The sequence below is a fragment of the Ochotona curzoniae genome, unplaced genomic scaffold (assembly GCF_017591425.1).
Source record: "Ochotona curzoniae isolate NIBS_2020 unplaced genomic scaffold, NIBS_Ocur_1.0 contig_1014, whole genome shotgun sequence".
Classification (NCBI taxonomy): Eukaryota; Metazoa; Chordata; class Mammalia; order Lagomorpha; family Ochotonidae; genus Ochotona; species Ochotona curzoniae.
Window position 1 is genome coordinate 40,689,592 of NW_024464920.1, and position 20,224 is coordinate 40,709,815.

The 20,224-nt window shown below is 50.2% G+C and overlaps 1 protein-coding gene across 2 annotated transcripts in view; it reads left to right on the plus strand.

The window, feature by feature from the left end:
- Positions 1 to 364: 364 nt before the first annotated feature.
- The window catches only part of CHST11 (carbohydrate sulfotransferase 11), a 208,707-nt gene continuing 188,847 nt past the window's right edge, over positions 365 to 20,224 (plus strand). The window contains exon 1 of one of the 2 annotated variants that reach the window (XM_040984735.1): positions 365 to 959. In XM_040984735.1, coding sequence (XP_040840669.1) covers positions 842 to 959 — 118 coding nt within the window. In that variant the 5' untranslated portion in view covers positions 365 to 841. The remainder of the gene's footprint in view (positions 960 to 20,224) is intronic. The other variant, XM_040984740.1, reaches the window with a different exon arrangement.

The window sequence follows — 20,224 nt, forward strand, 5'->3', positions numbered from 1 at the left end:
TAGCAGCTTGTTCCCCACCTCTCCCCTCAGCAAACCCTACAACCACTATCGGCAGGGGTGAGTGGCAGCACCCGAGCTATTTTCTCATTTTTTTTTACCCCCTCCGGTTTTGTCATGGAAACACTGATACTCCAGGCAGACCGCAGCCCAGTTTGGCCAGCCGAACCCCGGGGCTGAGGGCTTTTGGGACCCTGCGGGAGCGCAGCACACTCTCGGGCTCCGCACTCCCCGGGAAACAGCTGGACGCGACCATATCCTGGGCAGGGGCAGGGGGAGCGCAGCGCTCCGCCCCGCCGCGCAGCTCCCTCCCCTCGCCCGGCTCTCCGCAGGCGCCCTCCCCGTGTCGGGGGCTGTGAGTTGCATTTGGTAAAACCCAGCCCCGGAATATATAGATCCTGGGGAGCGCAATGAAGTAGCCTTTGGAGAGAGCAGGGAGCGGGCCCAGCCAACAGCCCCAGAGGCCAGCGCAGCGGCAGCCCCAGCGGCAGCGGAGGCACCATCATCACCGCTCGCACCCGAGCCGCCCGGCCCGAGATCAGGCAGCCGAAGAGGAGCCGAGAAGGCGGCCGGAGCAGCACGGAGCGGCTCGGAGGAGGAGCGGAGGCGCGCGGCCAGCAGCCGGTGGGTCCACGCATCTCGGCACTTCCCGACCAACTCCAGGCGCCTTGCACGCCCCCGCCCCGAGCTGGGGCGACTCTGTCAGCCTCCTTGAAGCCAGCCGAGTCGTACCCGTCCGTGCCTAGCATCTCCCGGGCTCTGGTTCGTGTGGTGGCAGGGTCTCTGTTCCTGCGCTCCGGGGCGCACCTCCCGGACACCGGGTGCCCGCAGTCAGGACAAAGCCATGAAGCCGGCGCTGCTGGAAGTGATGAGGATGAATCGAATTTGCCGGATGGTGCTGGCCACTTGCTTGGGATCCTTTATCCTGGTCATCTTCTATTTCCAAAGTATGTTGCACCCAGGTAGGGGGCGCGTTAGCGTGGTTTTGTTGGATATTTTCTTCTCTCTGGTTCGCTCGCTCTGCCTGGTTTCTACCTCGTTCAACCTTACCTCTTCCCCTTTGGCCTCTCTGGGCTTCTTGCTCCCCAGGTCTGCCCAAGCCACGGGTCAGCTAGTTAGGACGGGGTGGAGGAGGGGTGCGCTCCTCTTCCTCCTCAGGGCTCAAGGTTGGAGGATGGGACCTGGATTGGTGGCAGTGGTTTTATTTTTTTTCTCCCCATTTTTTTTTTTTTTCTTTGTGTGCCTGTCTGCGAAGTATCTAAGGGAAATGTTCTGGAGGTCAGGGGAGGCTCCCAGGGCTGGAGGATTGGTTTGAAGCGAAGGAAACTCCTTGTCGCTGTTGAGCACGAAACAGAAGCCTGGAGCCGGCACTGCCGCTCTGTGCTGGGGCGTGCGCTGCCTTCTCCTGGTAGGGTGACGGGGGCGAGTGGTGCACGCCGGAGCTCCTCTCGCAGCAAGCTGGAGAGCAAGGGGCCAGGCTCGCCAGTGCTGCTGCGTGGATCAGGTGTGGAGAGCTAGGCTCCCCGACACTATGCCGCACCATCCCTCCGCTGGCCAGGTTGTGTGCGGAACACTCCAGGGTCCAGCTCTGCGGTGACCTTGCGGCTGGGGCCCTGGGGCTTGATCTACACCCGCCCTCCTCCAACATCTGCACACCCCCATCCCCTTCACCCTGAGCTGGGGACTCCAAGCTCCTGGGTCCTACCTAGGATAGGACAGTTTGGGGAAAACTTGAATGAGATCCTGCAATGGTCATCAGATTGTACACCCTTGGTCACCCCTCAGGCTGCCACTCCAGTGTCCTTAAGACCTCCCAGGTTGTGGGCATCAACCTTTGACCCCGAGGTCCCCAGCTGCAGTCCAGCCTGGGAAAGGGATGAGCTTGGCAGAGTCTTCCAGCACTGAGAAGTTTGGGACCCAGGGAGGGGCGTCCTCCAGCGCGCCCCAGGGGCCCTAGCTCTTCCCTAGATGCCCAACAGGTACAAACAGCTCCAGCTGGCCTGGGCCATTCCGGTTTTCCTCATACTCTGCAGCTCCCTGCTGGGCTACCCCTCTGAGTTGCCTCTTCTCACAGTCTCAGTGAAAGTGTGCTTTTGTGGGAGCTGAGGTGGGGGTGGGGTGAGTGCAAACACCTTTCATTCTGGGGAAAACGGGATTGGTAGTGCCGCGTTGCCTTCCACTTTGTCTTTTTCTGTCCCCGGAGCATTTACCGAGGGCAGAATGGAGGCCAAGCCGGAGCAGGGTTCCTCGTCGCCCCTTGTTTCTGGGACCCTCCTGAACAATCATTCAGTGGCCCCGAACTTGGCCAAGGTCCCCGTCACCAATATGATGTGTGACTTCAGGACTTCAGAGTCAGCCCCATGGAAAAGATGGCTTTTGTTTGCAAGCCCGGTGTTTATTTTTAGTTTAATGTCGGCCAACTCCAGCGGGTGTTCGCCTCCTCACCCAAACCTGTGGTTGTGAAAACTTCCAGGGGAATTTAAAAATGGAGCTGGCTGGCGCTCCAGGCAGCCAGACAGTGGCGAAGTCTACAGTGGGCAGGGCAGGACCAGACAGGCCCAGCTGAGCGAGCCAGGCTTGGAGGCCACTCCAGACCCTGCCAGACACACCCCCAGGGGCCTGGGGACTCGCTGGCACCCAGATATACTGGAGTTCAGATAGCCGAAAGAAAGGGCATCCAAGAAATGTGTGCTGGCCCATTCATGTTGTGCTGGGACTCTGCAGGTTAGACTGTTCTTTGCTGAAAGGCAGTTTTGCTTCTCTCCGCTGATTGCCAAGTGGGCATTTCCTTGGGTCCTGCACATTCCTTGGGAAACACCTCTGAAGCCAAAGCCCCCAGGGAAGTGTCTTTCAGCGTTGTGTTGATATTCCCAGCTCTTGCTACAAAAGGAAGTGCTTGATGGTGGCAGCAGCTCTTGGCCTTTGAGAGCCAGTGGCAGAACCTTCTCCACACATGGGCTGCCCAGGATCCTGTGCCCTTGGTCTTGCCCTATCTTGAGTTTCCCTCTCTGGGTCCATTTCCTCTAGAAAAAAAGGGGTGGGGGCTGTGTGTTTTTCACGTCCCTGTAGAGAGGATGCTCACTGCCTGTGTGCTTTCCAGTCTGGAGCAAATGGTACTTTCAGAACATTTTTCTTGAGTATAAACCTGCAGGTAGTTCAGTTGAAAGAACTTCTGTGTTTCATATTGTAGTGAAAACCTTTCTGTCAACAGCTTATTAAATAGGACATAAAACCTTTTATGACACCCATATTAAATGTTTGGTTATTTTTGATGTTATTTCATGGAAGTATACCGCTGATGACAGCTGTCACTTTCTCCTTGTTTGGGGACGAACAGGCTTGGCTGCTTAGCTGTACCTTGGGAAGGGCAGCTGATCCTTTGTGGCTCTCCTTTTGTATCTCCAGGTCAACCCAGGAGAGGCAGGAGGGACCGCAGCACGGCACAGATTGTGTTACTAAATGTTTGGAGCTCTTTGGCAGGAATTCCAGAGACCTCTAAGGGAGCTAGAGAAAATAGTATTGTGCAAAGTAAATGGATTCTGGGGTTGTTGGCTCCTTCCATGGCTGGAAGGCATGAATGGGGGCACCAGGAGAGCAGCACAGAATAGGAGGAGACTGCTGGCAGAGGGCTGGCCTTCTCTCTACCTGATACTCTAATCTGTGGGTCATTGTTTTGGCTGTTATTTTTTTTTCTTCTAATTCAGGATCGTCAGTAATTGGTCACCTGTTGCAGGAGGGCTTGGCTCCTTGGTCACCAAGGCAGTTTCTCTTTGAAGTTTTTGACTTTGGGCTAAGGGTACTGCTTAAGGCAGGAGCCACTGTCCTCTCCGTGGCCTAATGCCTGGCATATGGGAGGTCCTGGATGCATTTTTTGCTGCCTTAGTGCATGATGTGAGTTAACTCTAGAAAACCTCTGATTCCCAAGGAGGGGTGGGTTGCTTCATGCCTTGCCAAGGATGCTTGATGCTGCATTTTGGCTGCTGGTGTCACTGCCCTGCTGTTCTGGATTTTCTTACTGACTTAGTGTGAACTCATCAGGCACCCGATCTGCCTAACTTGGCTACCCCGGAGGTATCAGGCTCCTGAGTCACTGCTCTGTATCCTGGACATTGGCTGATTCCAGCCAGCGAGCTGAAGGCAGCCCTGCACGGGGCAGCAGGTGGGGGAGCTGTGTCCATAGGTGAGAATGTAAGAACATACCTGTGCCTGAGCCCTCCCATGAATACAGCCCCCGAAGGTGCTTCTCTTTACCCTAGCATGTCTCGCATACCTGCTGGGGTTTTGATGGGGCTGGCTTGGCAGAGCCCAGAGGCTCCCAGCCTGCATGGCTGTGTGTGAAGATAGCGCTCCCCATCCCTGCTTTTGTGCCACTCCCTGCCATTGTGGTTTTGGGTTGAAAGCTACTGTTTGTAGAAGAGAAGCGGACACAGGAGAGGGCCTTTTTTCTTTCTTTCTTTTTTAAAGTGGTATGTGCTGCCTCTTTTTTTTTCCTTTGCTTCTTTTTTTTTTTTCTCCTTACAATTAAAGACAAGACTTATCAAACAAAATCTAGAGAGAGAGGAGAAAGGCAGAAAATTTCCATTTACTGGTTCATGCCTCCCGAATGCCTACAGCAGCCAGGGCTGGGCCAGGCCCAACGCAGGACTTAAGGATGCAGTCGAGGTCTTGAGGTCTTGTCAGCTGTGGGTGCCAAGGATTTCAGTGGGTGCCCACGGCTTCCCACTGTGTGCATTCCAAGCAGTTGGAATCCTGGTGCCCTGGGACTGGGGCCTAGGCATTCCCTGAGAAGATGTGGAGATGGGGGATGGAGGATGAGGGCGGATGGTCCTGGTGAGGTCTTAACCTCGTGCCAAATGCCTGCCTGCAGCTCACCCTGCTTTGATTTTGCTCTGTTTACTTTCATTGTCACCGTGTTTACTTTGTCACCTGGCATTTCTTGGTTGAATGCCTGGAAAGATTATACCCTTTCATGAAAGACTTCTTGGGGTATCATCTTGCAGTTTCCTGTGATGAGATGGAATATAACATGCATTTTGTATTATAAATCTAATTATAAACTCGGTATATGTTCCTTTTTAGAAAATTTGGGATATATGGAAGACAAATAGTCATCCATGATTCCAGCCTCAGATAGCATTTTTTAATTTCATTGTTAGGTTTTCTGGTTATGATGTAGTCATATGTAGGGAACTGAGTTCATGAATCACATAGTTGCGATGCCAAGAGTACAGCACACTTTCCTCCCACTCTGCTCCTTCTTCTTTCCTTAGCTGTTTGCAGCAGCATCCTCCCCATTTCCTTTGTAATCGCAGGCTCATTGCCCCTCTAAACGAGGTCTGCAACTAAAAGGTAGAGATGGACCACTGCTCTGCAGGCAGGAGACAGCAGTCTAATCCTAAGATGTCAACTGCGCTCCATACGTATTTTTGTTTGTACTTTGCATGTTAGCTACAACTAATCAAAGAACGCATATGATATCTCTTTCTGGTTCTGGCTTATTTTACTCCACATAATAGTCTCAATCCCATCATGCATTTTATGCTATGTTTGATAATACATCTTAGGGTGTTTAAAAAGTACATGAGAAGTGGAATTGAAAGATAAGTTTATTTTGATGCAAATGGTTTTGAAGTCCACACATACTTTCCTCATGAGATTTTTTTTCTGTAATCTATTGAAAGCCTCTCCTATGCAGGGGTTTCAGTTTCTTTTGCACCAAAATAAACTTCTCAATCTCACTTGTCCGTGAACTTTGTGAAGTACACTGGTATTTTACAGAGACAAGCTTACAATGACTGGTAATTAAGTTTCAAGACGGCAGGTTTGCCAGCAGCATTTTACATGTATGGATCTGTTATTGTCTCCACTCTGCCCCGCCCCCTTGCAGGTTGTCAGCCTGGTAGGATCACTGTCTTGTGTTTCATGTCATAACCTTTTGCTTCCATGTGGGTTTGCAGCCACACTAATTGGTCAGGGGCTGGTCTTAGGTTCTCTGTCTGCAACTTCCTTTGAAAAAACGACAGGAAAGGCTCCAAGAAGAAACTCTTACGATGCCTGAGAATGGCATGAACTAGTGGAAGCATTGGCCTTTGTAGGATGGGGTCTCCCCTTGGAGATGTCGCAGCTTGAGGCAGATGTACCTGGGCTGTTTGCTCGGACAGTTGCAGCCCCAGTCAGCTTTAACAAGGAGTCCTTATCTCATTGCCCTCTGAAGTCGAAGCGGGGGTTCGGGCTGGGGGCTAGGGGCGAGGGGAGGGCGGTCTATTCCCCAGCAGAGGTGACAGCTATTTGCATTTGTCTGGATGAAAAATCGCTATGCTTAGGACTGCTTTATAGCACAACCATTTAAAAACAGGAAATCAAAGGCTTACACGAGTGGGCACCACCCTTTCCCTTGGTCAGCCTAGTAAGGGCAGGCCTCTTAATGGGAGGTCAGCTGAAGAAGGCCCTCTCCATAGTCACGGCCAGCAGGCCACAAGATTGATTTATTTGAAAAGCAGACGATGGAGATAGAGAAAGTATTTCTTATCTACTGGTTCACTCACCAAATGTGCACAATGGCCAGGGCTGGGCTGGATCAAAGCCAAGATCCAGGAATCCAGGTCCTCCCTGTAGATGGCAGGGACTAAAGTGCTTGAGTCATCAGCTCCTGCCTTCCTGCATTGGCAGGAAGCTGGAGTCAGGAGTAGTGCTTGGACTTGAACCTAAAACTTCAGCGAAACATTTCCTAGTGCACCTACATGATGGGTATTATTTCCAAGCCCTGGGGATCCACATTATTCCATGGGGATCAGGACAGTTGGAGTAGATCCTCTGCGAATCACTTAAGCTGCAGTTAGCAGTGGAGGCGTCATGGAGGTCTGCAGAGAGCAGGCTGTGTTGAGTTGCAGCTTACTTTGTGGCCATGCACATCACCTCAGGACACTGAGATCATCAGTGGCGTGTAACTTTATAGCATGGTAAGAAGGGAGCTGTTGCATTCTTAATAGTCTTCCATGCTGGTTCAGGGTCCCAAGGCTTTGGGCTGTCCTCTGCTGCTTTCCCAGACCATGGGCAGGGAGCTAGATGGGAAGCGGAGCTGCAGAAATTGGAATTTGTGCCCAAATGGGATCCTGACATGTTCAAGGCAAGGACTTTAGCCGCTAGGCCACTGCCCGGGCCCACCCCAATTTCTTTTTTAAAAATTACATGAAAATCGAAGATTAGAAACCTCCTTGTGAGACCCCCTTTGAGGTACAATGTATGATAAATTTTAGACTTGGATGTGATGGGTAATTGTCTGACCTGCCATAGTCAGCCACAAATTGCTCAGGCCTGGGTTCCCTTTACTTCAGCTGAGTGGCTGATGTTTCCAAGATCACTCAGTTCAGTTCTACCGTCAGGTGGATACAGATCAAGTAACCTGGAAAAGGAAGTTCTTCCCGTTTTCTGCTTGAGTGACTGAAAGCCTTAGTAGTGGGGAGCCCAAAGGCACCAGAAGTGCAGTGGGCTGTTCTCTAGGTTTCTTTTCCAAGCTGTTCACGTGGCAGACCCCAGAAGAGGGTGGACACTAGGGACTCTTGGGTAGTGTTGTAACCTCATCCCTTCCCCTCCCTAAAGCTTGACAGTGCCACTTTTGATGTCTTCTGTCGCATGCCCTAGGGCCATGGCTATTCAGCACCATTCAAGATGTTTTTGTTGAGTATTTACTAAGAGTTAGGCTCTGGTGCAGGGGCTGGGGATGTGGAATGAAGTCCCTGTGCGTTCCAGTGTAAGTTGGAGTAAGTTTGATGTTGGCGAGTGCTGTGGATGAAAAATAAAGCAGGGAAGGGAGACATGAAGTGGTGGTGGTGGTGGGGATTGCCTTTGTCGATAAGGAGGCTAAGGAAGGTATCTTTGAGAAGGTGTCTTTCAGGATATGCAGGTATGTATAGGAAATGAACGGATGAAATATTGAAGGTATTTTATTGACTATTACTTGCTAAAGGCCTACTTGGATCAGGTATTTAGTGTATATTATTTCTCCAGGACCCTGAGATCCATGCTGTATTTATTACCATTTGCAAAGGGGAAACTGAGGAACAAAGTTGTCACTTTGCAAGGTCATTAGGGGAGGCATAGATGGAATTCTAACTCAACTGGAGTGGCTGACTACATATTCATCACTCAGAATAGCTAGGAGGAGCGCTCAACAGGGATTACTCTCCTCACTGGCCCTCAAGATCGATGAGAGCTATCTGGCCATTAAGTAGTCATGCTGTCCAGGCACCAACCATGTGTCTCCTTGAAGTACCCCAAGATGCTACGCTTCACTGGCGGCTGGCGTAGCACCTGGCTGCACCTCAGGACTTGGGCAAGATCCCAGCATATTGTAGCACTTAATAATGGATTGAACAAGTGACTCAGGGAAAGTAACAGACTCAGAGATTGGGCTCCCTCCCTTCCCTGGGGAATAGAGTGGCATCACCTCTCTTAGGTATATGGCATAGTGAGAATTCCCTGGCAAACTAGATGTGAGCATGTGCTGGAAATAGAGCTAAAGTCAGGATACATGCCCTGTTGTGAGAATAACTGCCCTGGTGGAGGGAGCACAGTCTGAGATGCTCATCTTCCTGTCTGATGCTGATCAACCAGGCCGTTGCAGTTCACTCTGAAGCCTGAGCACACTTCTATCCATTTCTTATATGTGTCCTGTAAGATCTACAGCTGGTTCAGATCTGGCTTGCAGCAGGTTCATGAGCACAGAGCTGCTTTCTCCCTGTCCTGGGCCTCCATGTCTGCTGTGTCCGCTGTGTTCTCTGGCTGCCCTGCCTGCCAGGACTGGAATTGCGCCTCAGGGTTGCATTTGTTTGGGTGAGATCAGCCTCATGGCTTCAGGCTGCATGCAAAGACCTTGGCTGCTCCTCCCCAGCTCTGCACATAATGACCCTCTCAGGTTCCCATTAGACTTCAGAAAGTGACACTTGAAGACTAAAGCAGTTGCTGGGGCACCTGTCCGTGCTGCATCTCTGAGGCTGAGCTCTTGGGTGGGAGTTGGGAGACGCTTCCTTCAGACCTGACGGTGGTTGGTGTCTGGTAGCTCCTTCAGGAGTGCAGGTTGGGTGGATCAGTGCAGCTCGGTGTCCTGCCTGGGTATGGAGGAGGACTTGGCAGGTGCCTCTGACAGTCATTAACTTCAAGTCTCACAGGGCTTATTCTGTTCATGGCTCTGACAGCTGGCACAGTCATTCCCGCCTCCTTGGCCAGGTGGTGCGACCTGTTCAAAGGCTGTTACCATGATGTGGACCAGACTCTGTTCTTGAACCTGGGGCTAAGAGTGCAGTTGCGACCTTTGCTGTGACCTTGGTGTGACAGAGGGTTGGGGGTATGTGTGTTCAGACTTCTGCTTGACAAGGTCAGTGGGGGCTCTGGTTCAGTGTGGTCCTCTTCCAACCTCGCCTAATGGTTAAGTCCTTGGTTTTTAGCTGGGGGCCTATTTTGCCCTTTTTTCCCAAGGCATGTGTGGTCTTGTCTGTGAGGTTGTCACAGCTGGGCAGGGAGGCCTGTTGGCATCCAGTGGGTAGGAGCCAGGATGCTACTAAATGCCCTGCAGTGCCCAGGACAGCTCCCTCTACAATGGAGAAAAGTATTTCGCAGCAAAAATATTAGTAGTTGGGGAAGCCATGCCACTGTCATATTTTCCAAAGGCTTCACACTGACATGAACATTTGCTGGTCGACCTGTCACTGTGCCCTAGACGATGTGTCAACTCCTGTAGTTGGAGGATTGCCTTTACTCATGTCACAGCTGAGAGCTGGGCATCGTCCAACCCCATAGTACAGATGAGCAGACTAAGGCTCACAGGGGTCAGGGAGCTTGCCCAGCTGGAAAGTGAGACCAGGACGCAGGCTCAGCACTGACTGCATGCTTCCCCCACCAGGGTACTCTTTTTGTTCTCAGTTTCAGCTAATTAGGTCATGAGGTAATTATTTTAGAAGGGCCACTGGCTCAGCTGTAGACTCCGCTAGTGGGACATGGAATGATCGCCCCTTCTCTTCTTACCCTCCACTCTATCCCTGGTAAGCTCATCCCCTCTGGGGGCCCGTGCTGTCACCTGTGCTCACATGGTGCCCGGCTCTCTGCCTTGGATGTATCTTGAGGTCAAAGTCTATTCATGCATCACCTCCTGGGGGAGGCCTTTGTCCACCCCCTCTTGGCAGCAGTGAGGGTCCTTGGGGTCCCTTTAGTGGGTTATACACTCTGGGCTTATTGGCTGCTTCAGGGCAGGGCTCTTGCTCTAGTTCCAGCTATATCCAGCTTCTAGAATAGAGCCTCGTATACAGTAATCACCCATTGAATATTTGTTCCAAGAATGCACACAGGGATGGTAATTGGTGAAGAAGAAAATTCCCCTCATATGGAATGGGATGGAATTTTCACGACTGACTTCATCTTCATTTGGCCTCTGCAGTGATCTGGCATTTGAGAGTCCGGGGACAACCCCTTTCATGCAGTAGCTCAACACATACGGAGTCAAACAGGGCGCAGCCATGCAAGCTGTGGTGCTGGTAGTGCTGTGAGCACCACAGTGTCTGGTGTGGCCCAGGAAGGTAAGTGCTGTCTCAGGTTGCAGTGGGAGGCTCTGAGATCCCCTGTAATAGCACAGTCAGGTAGATGCCTTTTTTTTGATGGTGGTGGAGAGCCATTTTGAAGAAAGTAAAAGACACTAGTGAAACTCATGCCTGAGATACATCCTCAGTTAAAAAATGTGTGATTGACAGCGACAGGCCATGTGCATTCAAACGAGCCATATTTCAAATGTACCATAGTTGCACGTGACTGTCATATTGATTAGTATCAGTCCAGGATAGGAGAGATCTTTTTATGCGTTGGACAAGGCCCTTCCCATGCCTGCCGCTCTACACACACACACACACACACACACACACACACACACACACACACACACACACACACACACACACACACACACACACACACACACACACACACACACACACACACACACACACACACACACACACACACACACACACACACACACACACACACACACACACGTTAGAAGGGATGCTTTACTTCCCGGGGTTCACTTTGGGAAGAACATTGCCTGTCTAAGGACTCAGTGTGTTAATGAAGAGCCATTGGTTGTGGGATCATAGATGTGTGCCTATCTAGCTCAAATTATGTCAAGCTAAGATGCTGGCGCAGTCTTCTAGCGAATTGGTCTCATTCTGAAGCTTGACTCTCCTGCTGGGGACCTCAGCTCTGCAATGTGGGGACAGGGTCTGGCGCCACTCCCGTCTGCAGAGGAGTTCTGGGAGGTCCTCGGGCATTCATGGAATCACATTTGGCTTAAAGTGGTTCTTCCACAAGCATTTATAGCTGTAGATGCCCCAAAGGACCTGCCTGCTACTTGGTGGATGGAAACACACGAACAGCTATCTCCTGGGGCCAGAGGAGATTGGGGTCACAGGCAGAGTCCCCCTGCTGATCTGGCGGGGAGAGTGCTTGACTTCCAGTGGGGAGGCCCTCAAGGGTAAACAGGCATTTGCTGGGGTCAGGGGTTGGGTTTGGGGAGAGGGCGGGTCTTTCCAAGGGAGGGCCCCTTGCTGAGCTGGTGGACAAGGCAGGCAGGAAGGTGCCGATCAGGAGCCCAAGGGCCCAAGGGTGGACGGGTGCCTTGGCAGTGGACCTGGAGAGCTCCTTCCGTTTTCATGTTGGAATTTTTGTTCTAGGGACCAGGGAGCCAAGGAAGGTTGAGGGGTTTCCTGTTGTCGCAAGATACAGTTTGAGCTTAACTTACACTCTTTCGTTTCATGAGAAAGACATACATCGTAAGCCTGAGGTTTCTCACAATGGACTTAGGGCCATTTTTGAAATCGTTTCTGTTATCATCCTTTCATGGGAGGTAAGAAGATTACTTCTGAATGTCTAAAGTGCAAATAAAGAAAGAGCTTAAAAGCACTCTGCAGTGGATTTGAAACTCCCCTCTTGGCACTGCTTGGGCCAGGGTTGGAGGCCGTGGAGGTTGGATTTCAGTGTCTCAGTTGCTAATGGTGCCCTGGGTTCCCTCTCAAAGGGCCCTGGAAGCAGTGGCAGGAGAATGGGGGTGTCGGTGAGCTCCTCAGTGAGGCGGAGCATTCCTTGCCTGGGCTGCAGCGCTGGGCAGCACTCATGGAGGACCAGCCAGCCCCTTATTGCCTCTCTGCATTATGCCCCTTCCATCTGTCCTGGCACCCAAATAAAGCTCCTGGAACTCAGCAGGGTCCCAGTACTTTGCATCTCCTTCATTCTCATTAAAATACTACCTTCCCCAGCAGCAGCAGCAGCAGCAGCAGCAGCAGCAGCTCCTGCACAGGCAGAACCCTCCTGCAGGTGTAAGTTTTCTTTAAAAAGTTATGTTGTCACAGGTAGTTTTAAGGGAGCCTGTGGACAGGCAAGCTGGAGAAGTTTTGGGATTTCGACTTGCAAACTTGTAAGGATTTAGAGCTTAGAGACAGAAAGGTCTAATTAAAGCAGCGCTTATGATCGGAGCCCCATGCAAGAATATTGGCATGGAGATTATTTTAGAAACTGGAAGAATTAGATGGTGAAATCCTTTAAGAGCCAAGGTTTTCTGTCTGTAGGGTTCCCTGTGAGATTTTACTTTTCAGAAAATGGAAGTGACAGGTTTAAGATGAGAGAACAAACAGGTCATCTTTGAGTCGCTTGCTTTCGCTGAGAGGGTGTTCCCACGTCCCAAGACAATTCTATGCTCACAAAGTGAGCTGAGCTCCCAGGCTTGGGGCTGTGGTTGGGGCAGGGGGTTGCCTGATAAATTTTGGGGTGACCCCTGCCACTGGGATTCTCAGAAAATTCCTTGGAATTCATACAGACGTTGCTTCCTTCCTGTGCCTTTGAAAGCAAATTGAGATTTAGAAAATAAACACGGGCCTAATAGTTAGCGCCTTCCTGCACGTGGGACTGGAGGAAGAGGAGGGGTGTTGTTTTAGGAGAGTCAGGGCCATGTTCCTCCTGTATTTTCCTGGCTCCTGGATTAGAGGCCATTGTCATTAAGTGTTTGATCTGTTAAGGTCCTGCTTCCCTTCCCACCCTCCCGCCCCTGGGAAGAGGGGTGCCCTAGGATGTTGGCTGGGAACTTGAGTTCTCTGGTCCTGATTCTTCTCCCTTCTGGGGACTCTACCCCCACGAGTTGCACACAAATGCATGGACACAGGCAGTTTGCAAGCACTTCAAGGTCAAGGAGGCCACAGCAGAGAACTCAAGATCTGCCAGGGAAGTCCTTGTGACCTCTACCCTCTCAGAGCGGCTCCCACTTGTCTGTTTCCTATTTGCGGGCTCTGAGTAGAGATGTTGCTAGAAGGAAACATTTGCAGGCTAAGAGCAATAGCACGGATTACCCCTTAGATTATTTCAAAGGTCACTTCTCAAGTCAGACCTGCTAGCAGTTCTCCACGCTGATACGCATTTTCATGAGGGTGAAGTCATAATTATAATGACTAATTACTGTTAATACGTTGTGCGCAGGCCGGCATCAGTCACACTAGACGTTTACAGCCCAAACGTTTATCTTTCAGTGAAGACACACATCTAAATAAGACTTGGTTCCTGCAGTCTAATAACTTGCAATTTAGCAAGTGGTGACAGCCCTATAATTGTCAGTGGCCATGCTTTATAATAACGGCTGTGGAGGCCAGAAAAAAGGGAGTAATTAGTTGTCAGGCAGGCCAGGGAACTTGACGGAGGAAGAAACTTTCAGCTGGACCTGGTCAAGCACTCATGGGATGCCCTCCGAGCAGGCCAGGGGCATCCCAGGGGTTGCAGGGAGCAAGCACAGAGCACACTGTCCAGATGGGGTTGGCATTCTTGCATAAAGCTGATGAAGCAATGAGGCTGGTGGTGGCTTCCCTGGCTCCTCTGGCACCCTTATTCCACAGTGTCTCCAGGTAAAATGGTATTTCACAAATGTGTATTTCTAATTACGAAACGAATTCAAATGGGTTACAGAGAATTTTGCCAAAAGGAAACCATTTTCAATGTCAGATCCTGCCATTCAGAAAGACTTTAGCTTCCTTTTTTTTTTTTTAAATTATCTATTGGGGCTCCAATGTGATGACTCAGTGGCTAAATCCTCACCTTATGCACTTCCAGGATCCCATGTGGCCACTGGTTTGTGTCCTGGTTTGCTCCAGTTCCATCCAGCTCCCTACTTGTGGCCTGGGAAGGCAGTAGAAGATGGCCCACAGCCTTGGGACCCTGCACCTGCATGGGAGACCTGGAGGAAGCTCCTGGCTCCGCATTAGCTCAATTCTAGCCATTGTAGCCACTTGGAGTGAACCAGCAGATGGAAGATCTTTCTCTCTGTTTCCTTCTCTCTGTAAATCTGACCTTCCAAGAAAAGTGAATAAATCCTTAAGAGGAAAAAAATTTATTGAAAAGGCAGAGTTGCAAAGAGGGAGGGAGAGACAAAGTTCCATCTTCTGGTTCACTCTTCAAATGGTTGCAATGGCTGCAGCTTGGCCAGGCTGAAATAAGGAGCCAGGAACTTTTCCCACACTGCTCTTGTGGATTCTAGAGCTGAAGCACTTAGGCCACCCTCCACTGTTTTCCTAGGGGCGTTAGCAGGATTGTCCCAGAGCTACCTGCACAGTGTTGGTGTGTGAGAGCCCTGTAGCTCATCCTTGGGGGGAAGTGGGGGTGAAATTGCATGGAACGATGGGTCTTAGCTGCTCGTGTGCTGGACCTCCTCACTTGTGCTGCAGCACTTTGCCTGTTAAGATGGCCTTGCTGTCATCCTCTGATGTAGGGACATTAGAGTCGCACAGCTTATAGGTGGCAGAGCTGGGATTCTCAGGTCTACCCAATTCAAAGAGTTCTACCAAGAACTTCCGTGTGCTAAGTGTGGAACTTGTTTCTATGAGAACTCTGACTTCTTGCATCAGATTGCCTGTGATCTGGGGACTCTGGGGAGGGGATGAAGTCGGTGGACTGCTTCTGGATGGGAAAGAGATTCCAGACATACCCTGGCCCCATGGGCTGTTTGTGGACACATCTACTGGTGCCTTCACCTTGGGTCTTGCAGCCTCCAGAACGCAGGGACATCAGCTTCGGCTCTCTCTAAGCTGCCCAGCATGAGGTGTGCTGCTGCTGCTGGGACAGACAAGGAAGCATGCGGCAGGAAGGAAGCTGGGCTGGGTTCTCCAGTGCTAAACAGCTCTAGGAGGTTGGCGCACGGTAGGGTCCTCCCATGATCTGCTTGGAATTCCGGGGCGTGGAGGCCTCCTCCAATTGGAAGATCTAGCACTGCTTTGCTTGGTTTCTGCTCCCAGAGATAGGAGTGGTGTAAGTATAGGAAACCAAGACAGAACTCAAAATGTGTCATTCCATTTGCCAAAATGAAAACCATTGTTGGTAGCCACACTCACTACCCACCCAGCACTCGCCCCCTGTGTAACCTGTGGCCTGTGACCACAGAGGGGAGATCTATATGTATTATAACATAATGATATGCCTTTTTTGGAGCCCGTTTTGAAAAATGATATGCGAATATATTTTTGCACACAGGTCTAGCAATTGCATACTGTTTTTTCTGCAGGAGCAAGTGTTATCACTGATTACTGATACTGGTGTGAGACTAGACACAAAGTGGTAGCAACTGGACGGCTGGAGGCTTGGGGGCACTCCCATCCCCCTGCATAGCCACCAGCCCATACTAGATGAACTCTAGATGTGTTTTGATTAAACTCCTGGTGTAGGGTATGCAAAAGCACTGCCTGATCCCTCCCTGTCCCATCGCACTACTTCTGTCTGAATTCTGGAGCCGCTCCTCTTCACTTTGCTGTTATCTGCCATGTGTCCACCCTGACCTCCCAGCGGTCTAGCAGTGTGATAGGCATGGATGAGGGGGAAGTGAAAATTGGTCTAAAATAAGCTGGCACAAAGGTTTCCTGTTAAGGAGGATGTGGTCAATGAACTTGGGTTGTCCGTGGGCCAATTGAGCCACATGCACAGTTAAGTTGGAATGGTGCTCCCAAGCCCGGGGCTTATTGACTGTGCCCTAAAAGCAAGGATGGTGGCCACCAGTAAAACCATCTTGAGAGAAACCAGGCAGGTCTGGTGTTCTGGAAAATGAAGGGGCAGTGCCCTGTGCCATTAGCAGTAACGGGCAATTTCAAGAGCTTCAGGAGGTTGCTGGAGCCACCTGGTGTCTGACTGTTTGGGGGATGTGGTGACAGGTTTGAGCTGGAAGGTGAGGCGCGAGTGGCAGTGACCATGAAGTGACATCTCAGAAGGAGCTCTCTAAACACTGTGTGGGGTGGTGAGCATTTTGGGAGGCTTAAGACCTCTGAATCCCACCCCACTGGACCTGATTGGGTCCCCGACCCTGGCTCCCAATTGCAGCTCTCTGTTCATGCAGCCCCAGGGAGGGCTCAAGCTCCTAAGTCCATGCCACTCTCTGGGCAGAGCTGGATTGAGTTTCTAGTGTCCCTGTTCCCAATTTCAAACCCCTGGGCTTTGCAGGACTTTGGGGGAGTGAGCCAGCAGATGGCAACTGTTTTATTTTTTTCTCTTGAAATCAATAAAATACAAAACAAGGAAAGCAGTGCCTGGAAAGAAGGAACATCCAAAAAAGACATTTTCAGTTGAAATAATGGTTTTTAAGTTTGGCATTTCCAAATGTATTTCAAATATCTTTCTGAGTTAGTCTTTGATATATGGCAGTTTTTTCTCTTCTAGCCTTCAAATTGGTTTAAGCAAAAGTGAATTTTTGTTGGAGGGTGGCACAGAAGGTAAGGGAACTGGAAAGGTCAGTGTGACAGGTGCAGGACTAGGACTTCTAAGACCTGAACTCAAGCTCTGTCTCATTCCTCAGGGTGCTAAGTGGCTGTCAACATTCATCTAGTCTGCATTCCAGCCTCTAAGGAGTCCCACCAGAAAGAAAAGGCTTCTCTTCCTAGCATTTCCCGTAAGAGTCCTGGAGTGTAGACCATATGACGGAGGGCAGAGGGTTTTCTTTATTTTCTTATTCTCTTATCTCCAGCTCCTGGAACTGTGTGTGGCTTATGGGAAACTGTTTAACAATTGTGGTGAAAGGATGGATCTCGTTGAGGATGGAGTCACGTGCCCAGGGTGACTTGCTGGGCTGAGGTGGGGGATGGTGATTCCCAAAGCAATCAAGGGGAGGGATCGCATCAAGATCGAGGGATGGATGCTGGACTCGGGTCCCATGGCAGTGGACTTGAACTGGAAATGAGGAATGTGAGTGTTAGAGGTGCCTGCTAGGAAAACTAATGTGTGGTGGCTGAGTATTGGCTTAAAACTCAACCAGCTGGAATTCGGTGGGTTTGTGGGATCCTTTAAATGCATAATCTCCCCCACTCTCCTTTTAAGATTTGTTTATTAAAAGGCAGAGTGAGAGAGACAGACTGACCTACTGACTGACCTTCCTGACCTTCCATCCCTGGTTCATTCCCCAGTGGTCATGATGATCTAGGCCTAACCAGGCCCCAACAGGAGGCAGGAACTCGGGTTGGTCCTCAAGCACTGCAGCTGTCCTCTGCTTCCCCAGGCACATAAGGAGGTAGCACTTCAGTATGAGATGCTGGTGTTGCAGCTGAACTGACTGAGCCACACAACGCAGGCCCCAAGTTTGTAACTTTTCTTAACTGAAGAACTCAGGTCAGGATTGCCAAGACGAACCTCGCAGCTGGAATAAGAGGCTGCGCATTGCTCGTTGAAACTTTCCTGAAAACTAAGACCACGTGTACCTGTTGTAGTGTGTAAGCTAGGGACATGCATATCATCATGGCACAAAAGATGTGATCTCCATGTGGCATTGTGGCTGCAGGTGGCACAGGACCACTATGAGCTGTTGAAAGACCCCCCCCTTTTTTCCCAATGAAGAGAAATGGGGTGAAAATATCTCTAATTGGATGAAAAAGATAACTGGCTCTCAGGGTAGGGGGTTCTGTTATTTGGAACCTTTTTTTCCACTTGTAAATCCTGTTTGGCCTAAAAATGGTGACACAAATCATTTTATTCCAGGTGTACATTTTCTAAACTACTGTCTATTCAATGTCCTGGGTTCCATGCATTGTCCTTCCTGACTCCCAAATGCAGATCCATCATTGAGTCTCAGATTGTCTCCTTGTTTGGAAATCGGGTCACTGCAAATGTAGTTCATTAGGATGAGGTCACCTTGGAATGAGGTGGGCCTTAATAAAATTAGTTGGTACTAAACTGTTATCTTTATTTTTGTACGTAATCTTCCTGTAAATTTTAAAGCATTTAGAGTTGGGCCCAGTTGTTTTTTTAAGCCACAGACAGGAATGGTTTCAGGGCTGGTGCTGGCCATAGGTTCCCCTGGCCAGTTCCAGCTCTTGTTTCCTCCTGGACGGAGGGGACACACCAGGTCTATCTTGTGTATATGGGGGCGATGTGCTCAGAAATGGGAAAGATTTGTTGTGAGAAGGGAAGCAATTTTGAAAACAGTTTTGACATACCAAGGAACTATAACAAGTTAGTGGGAAATGGAACTGAAAGGTACATTTGTTTTGATGCAAAACTCTTGGGAATCATGCAAACGAGAAAGTCTTCCCTAAGCTCTGAAGACGCATGTTATGAAAAACTGCATGGTTGGCCAAACCTTGCAGCAAAATAAGCATCTTTTAATTCCACTTTCCATGGACTTTTTGTACGCCCCTCTCCGGTTTGAGTTTGGTTTGGAAGCTGTCAGACAGGACTGGCTTTGAGCTCTCCTTCTGGGAAGCATTGCAGCTGCTGTGAAGGTGCTATGATTTTTGTTTCTTTCTGCCATCTTTTCTCTTTGCTCTCCTGTGCCCCTTTTCTTTGCGGTAGACCCAGTGCCCGAGTACTGGGTGTTAGGAGATCCAGGGGAGACTGCTTGGGTGGGCTGGGTGATACCCATTGAAGCAGTTGTCCCAGACAGATCTGAGGCATCTTTCCAACTTGTGAACATTTATTTCTGCTTTTCATTCCTGGGCAAAATTGGCCTACTGCTTTCCTACACCAAATGGCCATTGACTCTCTTGCATTATCCTCCTCCACCTCCATCTAATTTTGCCCTCACTTTTTTCTCCCTAAATATTATTTATTTGCACAGCAGAATTACACAGAGATGCAGATCTTCTATCTGCTGCTGGCTCAGTCCCCAAATGACCACAGTGGCGAGCTGGGCTGGTCCAAAGCCAGGTGCCTGGAGCTTCTTCCAGTTCTTCCATGTGGATGTAGGGGCTCAGGAACTTAGCTCATCTTCTGTTGCTTTCCCAGGCCATTAACAGGGAACTGCATCAGAAGTAGAGCAGCTGGGACTCAAACCGGCACTCGTATGGAATTCTGCTGTATTGCAGGCAGCATATGCCACAGTACCAGCCCCTAATTTTGACCTTTTCCAGGAGGAGAGATTTCCAGATGCTAGGGTGGCTGCCTTTGCTTAGCGCAGCAAGATAAGCTTCTGGTCTTGTGAGCAGGGTGGAGCTACTGGAGTTGGAGCTGACAGTTTCCAAGAATCTGCTGGGTGCTGGGTGAAGTCCCTGGCTCAGCTTCTCCCAGTGACCTCGTGAGGGACATGTTCTTACTCTGGACAGCCAGGAGACTCAGAGGATGCAACTTCCCCAAGGGCAGATTTCAGTCTAGACTCCGCTCACTATTGTCCTGTCGTCTGTTTCCTGTGTCTTGGAAATGTCTTCATGTCCTGCTCCTCTTCAGTGACTTCTGACACCTTTGGGTGCTTTCTGGAACAGAAAGTAGGTTCTGATAGAACAGGCACAAAGTTGAACAGCATCATCTTGACCCTAGATCTGTGTGAATGGGGGAAACTCTGGGCTTGGAGTCAGGGCTTCCAATCTTAGCCAACGTTTGGCCATGCTTAGTGCACTTCATTGATACACAATGCCTTGTGTTGTGGCTCCGATTCTCTCCCGCTCAGCCATAGTTCTCCATCTCTTCTGCTGCAGACTGGTCCAACCCCGACTGGTGCCTCTCTCTGGGCTTGTTGCCTGCATAGCTCTGCTGTCCGTTTTTATTCTCCTACTGGAAGCTAAGTGTCCTGCATCTAGTCATCTCTTTGCATGGTCACTGTTGGGGATTGGGTGAGGTGGGATGATGGTAAATGATGTCATGGCCAGAGGACCCATTTCCTGCTGGTTACTCTCCTGGTTGGGGGCTGGAGTGTGGGAGGTCGGGGACAAGCGACCTGTTGGGTTGTCACTGTCAAGGAAGGTAG